This window comes from Pangasianodon hypophthalmus, chromosome 10, assembly GCF_027358585.1.
Source record: "Pangasianodon hypophthalmus isolate fPanHyp1 chromosome 10, fPanHyp1.pri, whole genome shotgun sequence".
NCBI classification, from domain to species: domain Eukaryota; kingdom Metazoa; phylum Chordata; class Actinopteri; order Siluriformes; family Pangasiidae; genus Pangasianodon; species Pangasianodon hypophthalmus.
The window spans coordinates 3,619,442-3,633,483 of NC_069719.1; the positions used below are offsets into that span (position 1 = coordinate 3,619,442).

At 39.1% G+C, this 14,042-nt stretch overlaps 1 protein-coding gene across 1 annotated transcript; it reads right to left on the minus strand.

The window, feature by feature from the left end:
• Positions 1-43: 43 nt before the first annotated feature.
• selenon (selenoprotein N) lies at positions 44-12,382 on the minus strand. Its single transcript, XM_026944242.3, has 12 exons — positions 11,964-12,382; positions 11,093-11,210; positions 10,806-10,936; positions 9,800-10,012; positions 8,891-9,015; positions 8,018-8,155; positions 7,512-7,593; positions 6,753-6,941; positions 6,563-6,668; positions 5,560-5,672; positions 4,715-4,816; positions 44-4,001 (listed from the first exon to the last, which is right to left on the minus strand). The coding sequence occupies exons 1-12, from the start codon at positions 12,159-12,161 to the stop codon at positions 3,828-3,830; spliced, it is 1,689 nt and encodes a 562-aa protein (XP_026800043.3). The 5' UTR covers positions 12,162-12,382; the 3' UTR covers positions 44-3,827.
• Positions 12,383-14,042: the final 1,660 nt, after the last annotated feature.

The window sequence follows — 14,042 nt, forward strand, 5'->3', positions numbered from 1 at the left end:
TTTTTTTTTTTTTTTTAAAAAGATTCCAGACATCAACTAAAAAACAAGTAGAAAAGCTCTTTATTTTCCGGTACTCCATTTTCTGATACTCCACAACAAAAACATTCATACAGGGAAAGTATTCATATAGTGAACACAAATGATGAACACTACAAATAAAACAAATACACACAGTTTTCCGCTCACCACAAGTGTAGTCGACGTTTCATGTCCAACGTTTGCTCCTGTTTGCACTGATGTAATGTAGCTAACTGATGCTAATGTAGCTAACAAGTTATAAAAAATTCAGTTTTAGCCAATATGTTTTGTGTAAATTTTCTCCTCAAACTAGATTCAGTTCTTCAATAAAGTCACTCAGATATGATGATGTGGTTTAGGACAGAGTAGGACTTCCTGTCGGCTATAAACATGACGTAAACTCTACCATGTAGCTGAACGCTGTAACATTATGACGGCGGCCATCTTGGACAACCGAAATCACTTTTTTCCTTGATATTTTAGTAAATTATTTGTAGGTCAAACCAAACTTAAAAATTCCCACCAGACTTAGAAAAATGTATGTTGATTGTCTTCGTACTCATGCGTATGTTAATAATACTTATTTATTAATAATATTTATTAATAATCTACCATAAATTACCAAGTGTCTTCTCTCCAGAGCTGATTTACATTAAGCCTACAGAGATTACAGAGAGCTGAAAACAACCAAATTGCGACTAAATGGTGAAAGAGCACGTCCTAAGTGCGGAGAATGCTAAATATTCCAATAACGCAGCTCAGCCACTGCAGCGTGTCAGCTTCCATAGACACTCACTAACTTCCGTTTTTTTAATAGAGCGCCATTACTTTTGTCCTAATTGAACGAACAGCCTGATTTGTCTTCATTTGTGGTTATGTTTTGATCATTTTTAACTTGACAGGGTAATAATCCGTATATAAAACTGAATAAATGAATTTACAAATAAATTTGTTCATATCCAGCCTGTGGAATGAGGCCCACTGTTTCCCAATTTTAAAGTTGGGATTGAAAGCTGTTATCACTTGCTTAACAATGAGATCATCAAGCTTACTGATGTTGTTTAAAAGAAACGCCTGGATTATACGTGCTTTTAGCTACGCATGTGCGTAAACAAGATGGCTGCCACGCATATCCTGTGCTTGTTCCGAGCGTCGCTTGTGCACGGCCTCCGAAACGAACGCGCTGTGCAACACCAACGTAAACACTGGGGGGCAGTATAGCACCATGTTACACCGTGTCTGCAAATAATAAACAAACTAGCCTTGTGTCTCAAATCGCATACTTCTGTACTATTCTGTTTAGTTTTTCAATTTTAAAATTAGTCCTCAACCCTACCGAAAGCTCTATTTTGAATGTAAGGTCAGAGTTTTTGATTTGAGATGCAGCTTTCGACAACAAAAAGTCACGCAACGTCATGCATCAAGTATAAACCAACCTTAAGCGTATGAAGCTCTGGCCACGTATTTTCAAGAGTTGTTAGCTATTTTAGCCTCGTAGCTCAAGTGCAAAACTAAAGAAGCAAAGTTCAGACATCTGTTTGTCCATGTTACTGTAATGAAAACGTGAAAATCTGATTTGGAGGCAAATTACTACTTGAATTCGATACTTTTATGCTCCGTTTACTCAGTTTACCTCAAACTTCCTTTGATCGTCTTTGGCAAAAGTGGTACTTTTGTAAAAGTATAATATGATATGATAGTCAGAGATAAATCATAATATAATTATGACTTTTCCAGGACGAATAAATTCTTTCTTTCCGATAACACTGAGTCTAATTTGTTCCATAAATATAAGGAAAGCAGTGGCTTTGAATTATAGGGAAATAATTTTGCATAGTTAATACTGATCATGACTACAAGACAAGACAATACACTGATCTTCTAGCACTTATGTGTGCATACATGTGTGTGTGTGTTTATGCTCAGCAATGCGGTATGGCTTTGTGTGTTTGTGTTATTGTGCTCTGTGTGTGTGTGTGTGTGTGTGTGTGTGTGTGTGTGTGTGTGTGTGTGTGTTTGGACTGGAACAAAGACATCAGGCCTGGTCTCGCCACAGTGAGCTTTCAGAGCAGGCCATCACAAACTGCTCCATCCAAGAACAAACCACACACACACACACACACACACACACGCACACTCACACACACCACCAGTGTGTTTGGCTGAGCAACACAAACCCACTTCCTTCATTCTGAACACACTGAGCAGCTACTAGAGTACCATTGTCCATGGAAACAAACTCAAAAATAATATTAATGTGTGTGTGGCATTCTGGGAAAACCAGTCACATGTCAAAGCAAAAATGAGTGAAAAATTGCTGTATTTTGACACATCAGTTTTAAGAAATTATATGTATTATGCCAAAATGACACGGAAATATTTTTATTTTCTAACGTTGTGTTTTAGATTTATTAAATGCGGCACTATAAAGAATCTGTCGAAAGATTTCTAAATATTTTGTAGCTAAAGCCGGCTTTACACTGTATGATCTTCAGCCCGGTTTTGCAGTTTCAGACAAAAATCACACTTCGTAAAAGACTTCTCTGATCTTTTCGTCGGTTTAGTGCCACCATTCTAGGTGACGACAACATTCTAGGAAGGTAGTTGGCACTGTTACGACGCTTATCTGAAATCCACCAATAGGAGGACGGCACAGGATCTCACAGGATAGCTACGAATATGGTAGCGGCGATGGCGAAACATAAATGAAACATGCATGGAACATGCTAACAAACAGAAGAAATCTCCTTATAACGACAGTGTGTTATGAGAGTTTGTTTTCTGCTCAGCTGATTAAAGAAAACGACTGCATTCTGCTTACGTCACTCGTCACAGGTCTATCGTTAGAGGATCTTCATCGTATACGCTGAGATGGACTACACACCATGTTGTACAGTATGTTATAGAATTCAGCCATTAGGATCTCATACAGTGTGACAAGTAATAATCTTAAAAGTCGGCTGAGATCGCAGTGTATAACCGGCGTGAACGTCACACTTTGATCAAGTCGTGTGATAGCTACATGACGTAGCGAAACGGACATACACCCAATCAGTTCGTAATTAGAGATCCGGTTTTAAAATGCTAGAACTTCACTTCTGGTTGAAATGCATGCAAAAGAGAAACATATTTCTTTTTCCTATTTATTACGTTCCATGTTCTTTTGTTTTTTGTTTAAGTGTGTAGAACTGTATATAATGGAAAATGTCAGATTTTCACCATGTGAAGGGTTTTCTCAGGCTGCCACACATTTGGTGGTGAGTGGAGAAAAAAAAGTGAACAAAATAACTGAAAATGGAAGAAAAAAAAAAGGTAAAGTAATAGTTAGGGCAAAAGAATTAGTGAAAGTAGAAATCAGCCATGTTTGGTGTCTAAAGCTTCTGTTCTTTCATTTAGCTTCAGTTAGTTATTAGCTACATTATCCTCGTATCTCCAGTGCAAAACTAAAGAAACAAACTTTGGACACCAAACATGTCTTGGCTGATGAACTATATTTCAATTCAATTTTTTTTTTTTTTTTTTTTGGCTGAACTATTTCTTTAATAAATGCCTCTTCTCTAGGTCAGAGCTGGAGTGTTGATGAACCAGCACACTACGCTTAAACCCAGGTCACAAAAATAGTGTTACCGTATTCACTGTATTACCAGATACATGTAGAAAAATCTGCAGTCACTTGCTACAGGACAGGAGAGAAATCCCCAGAATTCAGTGCAGCACAAGGTCCAGGAAATAATTCCCCGTTCACGTGTGTGAGACACGGACGAGTCTAGCTGTTAGACTGAGAGGTGTGTGTGTGTGTGTGTGTGTGTTTATGATGCTGACTGGAGGTAAGCTTTGGCCTTGTCCAGTCCCTCCTGCAGGAAGCGGATGTAGGTGGAGGTGGACGGGTCCTCGAACCCGCCCGAGAAGCTGAACCCCGGCTCGTCCTCCTCCGGCTTCATGGACGTCTGGTCCAGGAAGTTGTTAGCGTTGATGTGGTGAACCTGCGGAACGGAGAAACAAGATGGGATGAAAATAGAATCGAAGTTTTATAACATCAGATCCTTTTACGAGGAGATCATTTGGATAATGTGCTAATTTCAACTATCTGCCTGTACATGAGATCATTTCAAGCTGGAAATGAGTTTAAAAAAAAATTAAAAGTATAGAAATTGGACCAGTGATCTCATGTTTTATAAAAAATCTCATATATTAGATACATTTGTCTATATTGGAGATATTTATACAAATATGTTTTTACATTATTTATATTATGTATAAATAAGTGAAAGTGAAATTGATCGTTTTTAAGGGGTAACCGGAAGGTTGTGAGTTAAAATCCCAAAACACGAGCAAGACTTAAAACCGGAATAAACCCGACAAAGGAAAACATGGATGAGATCTCAATACAAATGCACAATAGGACTTCTCTAAAGACAAAGACACAGTAAACGGACAAACTAATCAAAGACGGAACAAAACGAGGCGAATTCATGACTGATAGCCTAGGCAAGATTAGAAATTGAATAAAAACACTACACTTTGGTAAGATTTATGTATAGTTTCTTAAATTTGAGGTATCGAAGTACGTTATAGGCTGGAAAAACTCAAATTCTGGTGAAAATTTTGGTGATTTCTTGCCAGAATTCATCCACAACAACATACGTCAGTTTTTCCCAAGAACACGACACATATTTTATAAAATTCCCAGACCTACCACTGTGCCATTAGGCAACGCCACCATCATTTCCACAGGGAAGCTGTACTGCTCCAGGTGTAAACGCGCCTTCTGACTCAAGTCCAGATTCTTCTCATCAGCCTGCACGCAAATCACATGGCATTAAAAACCAGGTACTTCTTACACAAACACTGATCATGAGATCTGGGAGCTTCCATACTTTTTACTGGAGCGACTTTTGTGCTAATACGGAAAAGAAATGGCTCATGCGGCCCACTGTAACCATAACAACACCCTTGTGTCTAGCTTGCTGTCTAGATTAGATTTATTATTATCAGTAATGCAGATGAAATAAAGATGGGTGATGAGGAGGTTGTTTGTCTTCGCTGTAGATTTGGAGGCAGAAAATGAAGAGAACGTGAGCTGCTTGTGTGACTTGACCATACACAGCTACAGTTAAAGTGAGACGTCACATCACACAACAAGGAATATCCCGAAAATACACAGTGTTATTTTTAGCTAGATTGTAAAGTTAGAATATAGAGAATTAAACATTTTCAAGTCAACGTGTCGTAAATCTCCTCATATTCACCCACTACTACAAGACGAATTATTCACTGCACTCATTCCTCCACGGTTGGATTTTCTTGCTTGCTCTCCTTACACAAGACCTGATTGGTCAGGAAAAAAAAAAAGCACTTTTCTGAAAACTTTTCCCAACTTCTGGAAGAGACAGCAGCACTTTTTAAAAGTAGCAGGAGTTTGAGGGGAAAACAAGTATGAAAGCAGCTTTACTTATCAAGCATCCTTACTCCGTGAACACACTGAACAGAACACTAATCAGTTATTCAAAAGTATGGATATAAAAATGTGTGAAGCTTCACCTGCAGGTCCTCCAGCTCTTTGACGAGAGACCAGCTGCTGATGAAGCTCTGGTTGAGCAAGGCCAGGACGGGCGAACTTTCCAGGACTGTCTCCCGGAGAGTTCGCCCCGAACCTGCACACACACACACACACACACACACACACACACACAGAGAGAGAGAGAGCATAGAGTACAAATTTGATTAACTGTGTATCCATTCATAAACATTCCATAATAGCTAATGAGATTATTATTATGAATAAATACATCAACCTGCTGTCAATCACTTTTTTTTTTTTTTTTGTGGTTACAGACCATCCTCTGCACTAGAACTGTTGTAAACCAGGACTAGCCCATGTCATCTCAAGGTCGAGTCTTAAGATCGAGTCCAGATGAAATCCAGACTGAGTGAAGACGGAGCCCGAAAAAATTCAGATCCTTTTCAAATTTCGGCAAAGACTTTACTTGAACTAAGAATTACGTCTTGTAAAAGAAAGACAACACGAACATTATTTTTTTACAAACTCAGGGTCGAAATAAAGACCAAGACAAGTCCAAATGCCAATAAGTTCAAGTTAATACAGAAAACGTGAGAGACGTCACACTGCCCTACTTAGCACAGAAAGACACTCTGTCATATTCATATTTATTTCTTTTTCTTCCTTACTTTTCCTCACTATCTTGCCAGTGTAATACCTTAATTTCCTCATGATGGATTAATAAAGGTTTATCTTAAATGTTGTAATAATAATAATAATAAGTGCTGTATATGTATTTAGCTTTTCAGAGGAATTGTGCAATTATTAAAAATCTGATTCCAGTTTGTCTAATACTATTTTTTTTTTCTAAATATGAAACAAAATTTTTTTTAAGTCTTAGAAATTTTTTTTTTTTAATTCTGGCAATAGTGTGAGACACCCACATTCCTGGACCACGCAGTCTTGCTTGTACTCTGCCAGGATAATGGAATGAATCCACTGCACAATAACACACACTTGCAGTTGCAATCCTCTCATTCTGACCTCAGCAGGACTGATCGTCCAGCGCTCCCCAGAGCAGGATGGAGTGAACCAGTTTCCCCTCTGCTTCTGCCCTGCTGAAGGCCTCTGAGAAAGGCAGGTACGCCACCTGAGGAAGGGAAAAAAAAATAAAGGTGTTTATGGGAAGGAAGGTATGAATGAGGCTGTGGAACATGTGACAGAAAGAGTTTACCTTCTTGAAAGGGTAAAAAGTGACCTCGAGGCGACCGGCTGCCTCGTCTCGGCTGATCTCAGAGCTCCAGTGGATCTCCTCGAACACAAAGTGGATGGGTTCTCCTCCCTCCTCTCGGGTGTCAATCACCTTCCCCTGTTCATCGTAGATCACGGAGGGCGTGGACGGGCCGGCCGCTCGCAACTCCATCTGGAAAACGTTGACGTGTGTGTGAATATATTCATATATAAAATGTATATATGTATATGTATATGTATATAAAATATATTCAGCTCCTGAAATCCAACATTTTGTTTATTTCTGACCACAATACAGAAGCCTCTATTTTAGGACTGAGTATTCATAAGCTGATTTTTTAAACAGAAAAAGCATTGGTGATCACCACCTCTGGTGATGAGGAGGTTGTTTGCTTTCGCTGTAACTTTGGCACCAAAAAATGAAGAGAATTTGCACTTCATGTCTGACTTGACTACATGTAATGACAGTTAAAGTATGACATCATGTCACTTTAAAAAAAAAAAAAAAAAAAAAAAGGCCACATTCTGCCAGCCACTTCCTGGAGAATTTCATGTAAAATGTGGACTGGAGATTGAAAAAAATAAAACTCCAACTGTATAAGCAGCCATAGGATGCACATCTTTATTTACAGTCACCAACAATAGTTGAAACATTCATTTAAAAAGTACGCTTTCTCCAATTAAGGCTCTTGCTATTTTCTGGAGAATTATTTTCAGTGATGCGGGGGGGGTGTTTATGTACCTGTGGCAGGTAGCCGATATCCACCTCCATGCTGCTGCTCTCACTGGCACCATACAGCCACTCCATATCGACATTCAGAGACCTACAGACACAGTACGACAATCAGAGATCTGCAAGCTGCGTTCAATATATACAGAACTTCCAGAATGAACAAAGAGAACTTCAGCTCTGATGCCAGCATTACAGACCACACACTACCTTGAGATCGGACCATAACCCCCTTTTAGTTTATCTGACAATAAGATCACATCTCAGCTTCTCTATCAAGGATAACACAATAAAGTCACTGACTTTATTTCTCTTTATTTCCATTCTCCATTTCTTTGATTATACACCAGCAAAGATGTCATGTGTAATGTTTAACTAAGCCGCATCTAAAATACCATTTTAAACACACAGCATATAAAAGCATTTCTTCAGCATGTGGTCATGCTGAAGAAATATAAAGGTGTTTTTTTAGTTTCAGTAGCTGTACAGTTGGTTTCTACGGTCTTCTTTGTACTCACTTGTCATTAGGGACATACAGATGGAAGTCTCGGACATGAGAAGCGTCTCTGGAGAGCACGACATGGCCAGCGAACTGACCGGGTGTGAACCAGAACGGGAAATCGGGAACGTCATTCAGCTGGAACTCGGCGTGTATCCTGAGGTTGGAGACACAAAGCGAACAAAACACGGCATTGAAACTGGATCATAAGCAGATGTGATGCAATGGCACTATCTGTAGCTGTATCTGTTCAGTGCTCCAAATAGTCGGATTTAAATCCGAAGTGGGCGTGGCCTAAATCAGAAGTTTTTTCTTCTTTTTCATTTTTTTTATAGAGATGCGCAAAGGACAAAAGGAACAAATTTAAACAAACCAGTATCCTAATTTAAAGCATCGCACCCCTGACCAGGCAGTTACTAAGGATGAGTGAACGGCTGCTGTACATTCATGGTAATGAACGTGGTCTTTCTTGTCCCACGAGCTTCATATCTGACTGCACTCCCGCATGAAAGTAGAAACCTCCCGCTCACGTAACTTTTCTGATAAAAATAATAGTGCGCCTGATGTTCATATCTGTATTTGTATTTATTTAGAAGACATGATCTATTCAATGCAAATAACACATTGGTTGGATTTTTTAGTTGATTTGTTTTATCATGTGTTGTTATGGGATATTAAATTCACACTGGTGCCACAGATCTTGAAAAGAGGAGAAAGAGAGGAAGTATTATTATTCTGCTTAGGTGCAGTTCTTGAAAGTCAGCTCTATAATCCAGAACATTCCTGACATCCTAGCTCAGCGTCAATTCATCAAGCTTATCTCGGCTGATCTCTGATGATGATGATGATGATGATGATGCATTAGGATTTGTGAACTTGTGAAGCTCAGTACCTGAACACGATGTCGTAGTAGAAGTCGCTGACGGCTCGTATGCAGGCCACGGCTCCCTGAGGAGCGAAGCGGGATTTGATGAATGGGCGAGGATGAAACATGCTGAGCAGGGTGTGGATCAGAACCTGAGGGGGCCAGAAGAAAAGAGAAACACTTCAGAAGTCATGGACAACAGTTCAGGACCTTAATATTTAAAACACACAGATGCCAGTGTTGTTACAGATCACTGTGAAGAACCTGATCTCCACAATGCATTCCAGTGAATTCCATTATTTCTATACACGACTTCTGCTGTAGGTGATTTCCTGTGAGATACTGTTCTTATTATTTATTGGTCTTATTAATGTTTATTTAATCAAAGCTTAATTTACTTGATTACTTCTTCCTCATTTGTTCCTGGCAATCAGACTCAGCACTGGAAAAAAACTGTATGTGAAAATGCTCATAACTTTATTTTATAGAGATGCGCTGATCCGATCTAGAACGTATCAGATTCGATCTTGTTATGAGATTTGACTGACGGATGCATTTCATGTCTTGTCCTTGTGTTTTATTTTGAAATGGAAACGTACGAAGAATGGGATCGATCCTATTTTCTCTAGTCTGGGAATATTCTCCATGATTCCACCTCCCCATTAATCCAACGAACTAAAAGTAAACACGCCCATAACCATGCTGTCTGGTCATACATGCTTAATTTTCAGCAGGAAAAACAAAAAGACAAGTTGTTTCGCTCGGTACACTATGCTTCTTAGGAACAATATCCGTATTAAATGTAGGAGATAAACAGCAAGCAGCAGGTTTATTATTTTCCTGAGCCATTTAAGTGACAAGTGCACCATAAAAAGATCAATAAAACACATTTATTGGTCAGCTGAATGCTGGATTTCTGCCGGAATCATACTTCACCTCCTTGCCGCGGGGGGTGGGCGGGTGGTACCGATTATTGGGTAGATATCCAGTGAAGATATTGAGCTCACTTGGTATGATCCACCACGTGTCCCCCGGCTCCCCTTTACCCTTCGGGGGCAGAAAGACCCGGAAATGAGCAGCGGAGAAGCTGGAGGATGGAACAGCGGGACGCTTCCACGAACGCAGGCCGCTCAGCGCACTGTGGGATACCTACAGAGAAAACGATTTCATTTACTTTTCCTTCTTTATATCCGCTTCCTGTTATTATTTATTATTTATTAATTATTTTGGAAAAAAGTACATTGACATGATTTTCTGAAACAACATGATAGTCGTAAGAAGCTGTAAAAATGAAAGGATGCAAGATAAACAAAAATATTTAATAAATTACTCGCTAGACATGTCTACTCGCTGAAATAATGTATTTTTGAGATCAGTGTACATGAAAGTCATTATAGTGTAATTCCTGGTCGTAAAATCAGTTTTTTCTTCGTGATCTGAGGTTGTCGAAACTCCAAAACGTCCCATCTACAGTAAATGGTTAAAAACAAGGAGATATATTATTTATTTTTTATATTAAATTCTCATTTTTGTTAATTATGTTAATTAAAAAATATACTTTCCCAGGGTGTTCTGATGTTTCAGACCAAAAAACACTTATTTGATCACATCATGTCGTATTTACGACTTCGAATTTGTAAAGTAAAAAAAAAAAAGATCAGTTCAGTAACAGTAATAATAGCTATTATATTTAATTCCAGTTTTGCCAGAATAATTCAACGACTTAAACACTAAGTTAGCACAGAAGGGTTTTTTTAAGTTACTTAGGCAGATATGTTTTACAAGAAAATCAGTCAGATGAAAAATTCTGGCTTCTGATTGGTCAGAAACAGAGAAACAGCTCCTGCTGAACTAATGTTATTAAAAAAAAAAGCCTGTTCCTAATCAGTGAAACAATTTTCCAGTGTTTTATTAAGACTCGGTGCGGAGGATGAAGTTTTACCCCCAGAAAGCCGTCCTTGCTCTTGGTCATGGTCTCGAGCAGAAGCGGCTGCATGGCTGCATGAAGCGTGAGCGTCTCTCCGTTCGGGTCAGCGATGAACTCCTCTTCAAACTCCGCAGGAGGAGCGACACCTTTACACAGACACAAACATGGCAGACATTAAAAACATGGCAGATATTAAAAACATGGCAGTTTTTTTAACTGAAAACTGCACTGGCATTGTGATGAACTAATGAGATAAACGTATGATAAACGTGGCGTTGGGAAACAAACGTGAACGTCTGAACCTGTGAGTTTTTCAGCGATGGGTTTAAACTCCTCGGGACTCAGGTAGAGGTCGTGATCTACATCCAGAGATGAGAAGAGGAAAAGTCCTTCTGCTCCTAGGGTCTTCAGCGCCGCTTCCTGAAGAACAGAAGAACGTAACGAGTGGAAAGTTCACACGCTGCCTCTTTCACTAGTTTATCGCAGATAAATCCTGTGGTCCAGGAAAGCCGAAGTTGCCGTGTTATGTTATCTGTCGTCTCTGTTTCCTCCAAATATATATCTGCATATGCAACCTTATATCTAATTATATCTAATTTTATTTTGGTGCTAAATGAATGACCGAGCTTTAGAGTTTTCAGATTTAAACAGGAATGAAGCAGATATGAAGCAGATATGAGGCAGGCATTAAGCCTCATGCACAGAGATGTGATCTGAGGGCAGGGATGGAGTTATGTGCGTAAAGACCACCAAGTAATGGAGGAAGGAACTCCACATTGCACCCATGTGTGTGTGTGTGTGTGTGTGTGTGTGTGTGTGTGTGATCATCAAACACCCACCCCCTAATAAAACAGCTGTTCTCATATAACACATACGTGGCATAGAAACAATGGCACACCACAGCTGTGTATTACTGCGCGTGCTGCAACGATTAATCGATTTAATCGACTCGTGCATCGATCTTTATTCGCTTTACAGCTCGCGTCATATCCGGGATTCTGCTCTATGCTTCTTGCTTTTTTGTTTGTTTGTTTGTTTGTTTGTTTTTAATCAGTGGTGCAACGATTAATCGACTAAATCGATTATCCGGTCGCATGCATTATTTCAAACTGATTAAAAAAGAAGAAAGAATATGTTGTTGAAATGCAACATTATCTCAGAGCTGGCACTTACATGACGCTGGGAGATGTGTGTGTTTCTGAAATACTGGATCCCAGCACCGATTACCGGAACGCACGCGACCACGAATAAAGTCCAAAAAGTCCAGATGCGCCCAGGTGTTTTCCCCGAATCGTGAGCTGCATCATTATTTACTGATTTCTTCTTCTCCTCTTCTTCTACCAGCGCTGCTTTATCCACATCCCCCTCCATCCCTAAACCTGCCTCTGCTTTACATTTATAATCTCTTTCCTGCGGTTTGTGTTGCACCGAAAATCGCCCCAGAAAACCGCCGAACCTCCACAAGCCCCGACTTTTCCAGCCAGTCCTGTAGTTCTCTTTTTTCGCAGAGGAGAAACTGTCTTTCACATCATCCTGGCCGAATCCCAAATGCTTCCCAGTTCCCTACATAAGCGCACTACGTAAGCTGTGACATCATGACGTACGCGCCCTACGTAGAGCTCTTTAGATTTGTGCGGTTTGGGAGGACAGGGTTTCATTCTTAAAGGGACAGTACTCCTGTTTTTTTTTTTTTTTTTTTTTTGGCTGATGGTGATGGAAAAAAAAATGAGATGGGAGAAAAATGTATATTTCAATGCTTTTGCATTCCCCCGAGAAACTTCGCGAGAGAACACAAATATCTTCTTGAGAAAATGCAAATATCTTTGTGAGAGAATGCAAAACATTGGTGCAGAGAACGTGAATATCTTCGCAAGAGAACGCAAAAAAATTTGGTACTCCTGTTTTTTGGGTTTTTTTTTTTGAAGTTGAGATGGCAGTTGATGGTGATGGAAAAAAGTTATGAGATGGGAGAAAAATTTGAAAAATTTATCTTTCAATGCTTTTGCATTCCCCCGAGAAACCTGGCGAGAGAACGCAAATATCCTTGCGAGAGAACGCAAATATCTTCTTGAGAGAATGCAAAAAATTTGTGCAGAGAACGCGAATATTTTTACGAGAGAACGCAGAAAAATTTGCGAGAGAATGCAATGCAAATATCTTCGCAAGAGAACGCAAAAAAATTTGGTACTCCTGTTTTTTTTTTTTTTTTTGAGATGAGATTTGAAGTTGAGATGGAGGTTGATGGTGATGGAAAAAAATTATGAAATGGGAGAAAAATTTGAAAAATTTATATATCTGCATTCCCCGGAGAAACTTGGCGAGATAAAGCAAATATCTTTGCGAGAGAACGCAAAGTTTCTCGTGGGAACACAAAAGTTTTGCAAGCGAACGCAAAAGCATTGAATTATAAATTTTCCTCCCATCTCATATTTTTCCATCACCATGTCCCTGTAGGGACTCCGTACCTGTTGTGCTAGTCACGTAGAATAATTCTTTTTAGTGATTCGTGATTTTAGTGAGTCATGACAATCAGTGACTGTATATCCGAGTGGAAAACAAAGCACCATTTACTCCCATTGTGAGGATTTGAAGCCTCTTCTTTTTGGTCAAAATGGAGTCGCCATCTTGTGAAGGCAGAGTCTTTGCCTTTTGCCCGCCCATATTAGTGATGGACACTGTACTTATTCACATTGGGAGTGCGCTCGCAAGTTGTCGCATCGGCTAACTGCCAAGTTATTAATTACTATATAAATTGCTAAAGTGTAGTTGTACAGTTTTCGGAAGTATACTGATTTTACCATCATCAGGAAAAGATTTTAGAGCTTTGAGTCATGGCTGACTGAGCTACCATTCACTAGCGAGCTAACTTTATCCATCATTTGAATAAAAGTAATGTAAATATAAGTAGCTAATGTAAGGTACCAACTGAAAATATAACAGTAAACAGCAGTCAGCATTTACACTCAAGATCAACTCAATAGAATTAATTTAAAAGCAGACAATGATAATCTATAATACGATATGTTAGAAGTAAGACACATGGGGTGTGCTGTTATAGGAAAATAATCAGTGACAGCACGGTGTTAAGTTATTTTCTTATAACAACATGCTCTGTCGTGTTTTATTCCTCTTATACCACAGCCATAGATTTTTTTTTATTTATTAAAGAATGAGAAAACACTTTTAATCCATTTATAGTTACGTTTAATGTTGTGAAATGTCTCAGATGCTTAACTTTTATTATACCCACTT